Here is a 2,832-nt window from a genome sequence, read left to right on the forward strand (position 1 = left end):
CGCGCGGCGTCCCCGTGCGGCGCGGTGCCTGCGCCGGAGCGCGGCCGCAGCCAGGGTTCCCCCGGCTCCTCCGGGCGCGAAGCGACCGCCGTGCGCTAAGCGTAGCCACGGAAACCTTCCTGGCTCTTACCGGCACCCCCATCTCGCCTCCTCACCAGCCCCGGGAAAGGCAGGCGGGTTTGGGTGGAGGCTGACGGGGCGGTGCGTGGAAGGCGCCCGGCCTGGTACCCCTCAGGCGATTCCCGCCGAAAGCTGTGTTGATACCCGAGGTACAGCCTAATAACTTGTATATGCAACCGCTAGGCTTCGGTGCGATAGTGCCATCTTTCCTGTTCAGCTCTTTGTTTAGGATACACGCGCATGCTGAATGCAGCCTCCAGGATGAACACCTGTTTGCGCCCGTTCAGCGGGGATTGGACGGAACCTGGCTTGTGCTTACGGTTCATAAGAAAACTGTCATCATTTCTGTTAATCTAGCCGTTCAAGTGACATGAAAACTCACAGACGAAGGGAACACAAGTAAGAATGTTGATCGTAAAACGCAGGTTGTTTAGAGTTAATAGCACTGCAGAGAAAGTAGACGAGCATGTTACTCCGTGTGGTGAACCTGCAGGTAGCGATGTCAACACTGGAACAAGTTTTTAAATCTCGGGAGGACTAATCTCAAAGCACTGCAGGAAAGTAGACGAGCATGTTACTCCGTGTGGTGAACCTGCAGGTAGCGATGTCAACACTGGAACAAGTTTTTAAATCTCGGGAGGACTAATCTCAAACCGGTTATGTAATATCGTTCTGAACTCTATAGGACCTCCATTATTCAAGGAAGAACAGCACTTTGAAGCTCAAAATGACACATTGAGTCTAAAAATGTGTTCCACAGAAAGGACGAGCATGTTACTCCGTGTGGTGAACCTGCAGGTAGCGATGTCAACACTGGAACAAGTTTTTAAATCTCGGGAGGACTAATCTCAAACCGGTTATGTAATATCGTTCTGAACTCTATAGGACCTCCATTATTCAAGGAAGAACAGCACTTTGAAGCTCAAAATGACACATTGAGTCTAAAAATGTGTTCCACAGAAAGGAAATTAATATTAGCAATAGGATTTGACCTCAAAAATATATGAAAATACATCAAGACCACATGAACTTGATCAGACTGTTAACAGGGTGAGGCAAATACTGCTTTAAACAGCATACAAATATATTGTGGAGCTTAGTGCAAGAAGATGTTACAAAACCACAGTTTAAGGAAAATAATTAAGTAAACTGAGAAAGGAAAGGTCCGTCAGCGACTGTTACCCCTCTGGTTCTGTTACAGCCCATGTTTCAGGCTTGCAAGCTCCTTCTTGCTGTAGTTGAGGTAAAACCAAAGAGCTCTGCTTGGATCTCTTTTGACTTTATTTGAATAGTGGAAACATACATGAGATCACCCTCATCCAAATAATGATGTGCCAAATGCATTTTCAGTTTGTTAAATATGTGATAAACCATAGAGTCCAGTCCAGAGCGTGCAAGCAGCACAAAAAGATTTATTATTTAGCACCTTTTTTGACATTGTAAGAGACAAATGCCACAACTGTGCCCCGTAACTGTACGTATATACACCTACATTTCCTGCAAGCATTTTTAACATCAAAGACTCAATGGATAAGTCACACCGTTACGCCACAAAGACCAAAGTTCAGGCCTGCAGTGGCTGTTGACACAATGGTCCGGATGCAGGTTTGACTGGGGAAGTCATACTTTCGAATGCTGGAGAAGCAGGGAAATGCTAGGGAGGTTCGTCAGTGGGAAGTCTCTCCTTGTGCGCTTCCATAAGCAGCCACTAGTAATGGCTGCGATGTATCAATGCACACGGGAAGCCTTTTTCCCTCCCATGTACTGTGGCAGTTCTTCAACAAGCACTGTCAGATGCTTTATTAATAGTCACAGTATTACTCAAAATCATCTGAGCATGGTGCATTCTAGCCCTTTTGCAAAACTGGTCTATGCCTGAATGTGGATAAATTGGTTTTATGTTGTTAGTGCCGTTTTTGTTCTTTATGAGAACTGTAGCTGTGGCAACCCAGAGGTGATTTCAAGGACCATAAGTCTGTCTCTGTACCTTCAAATTAAACACATTGTGATTCTGACATGATTACTTTAACAAATGAGATTACACTACAGTTTTTTTATTCGTGGATGGCATTAAAATAATCTAAAACTGTGGAAGAATGAGGCGTGCTTTAAATGATTTTAAATAAAGCTGTACAAAAAAAACGGTGTTGACTAGAGCCTCTCTAGTAAGTCATTAAGTTAGGGAGTGAAGGGGTAGAAGGGAATTGTGAATGCCAGGTACCAACCCCCACAACTTCTGTGTGACTGCAGAATTCAGCATACCAAGGAGTAATGCCAGGTTGTTTCCTGGAAGACAGTTGTCGTTTATTGCCAGTTGAGCACACTTTTGCCCCAGTAAATGGGAATAATGTAATAAGAAGAGACCAGCTATTATGAAAAGTTTTTACCGTTTTAAGTCAGAGCTGAAAACCAAAATCATCAACCCAAAACTCTTTATTTCTCATCTCACAATAAGAACTATCAGCCCCCAAAGACCACTACAATTATGTGTATACCTACAGCTAAGGTCTCTACTGTACCCTATGTATGTTCTAGCTAGTGACTTAGCAGTAATGTTTGTCACAGATACAAACTTACATTGGAAGGTTTGTTTTTTTTCCATTATAAGAGGTTGCACTGACTCCTAGAATAAAGCAACTGTCTTACAGAACTGTTTCCTGCAAAACCTGAGCAACATTGTGTTAATTTTATTGAACAAGTGCTTTCATGCCA

The 2,832-nt window shown here is 43.8% G+C and overlaps 1 protein-coding gene across 1 annotated transcript in view; it reads right to left on the reverse strand.

Annotated features, from left to right (window-relative positions):
- Nucleotides 1-142, reverse strand: part of VPS13C (vacuolar protein sorting 13 homolog C) — a 101,247-nt gene extending 101,105 nt beyond the window's left edge. Inside the window, exon 1 of the mRNA XM_009274008.1 lies at nt 87-142. Within this exon, the coding sequence (XP_009272283.1) occupies nt 87-142 (56 nt within the window). The remainder of the gene's footprint in view (nt 1-86) is intronic.
- Nucleotides 143-2,832: the final 2,690 nt, after the last annotated feature.

The sequence above is a fragment of the Aptenodytes forsteri genome, unplaced genomic scaffold (assembly GCF_000699145.1).
Source record: "Aptenodytes forsteri isolate BGI_AS27 unplaced genomic scaffold, ASM69914v1 Scaffold239, whole genome shotgun sequence".
NCBI classification, from domain to species: domain Eukaryota; kingdom Metazoa; phylum Chordata; class Aves; order Sphenisciformes; family Spheniscidae; genus Aptenodytes; species Aptenodytes forsteri.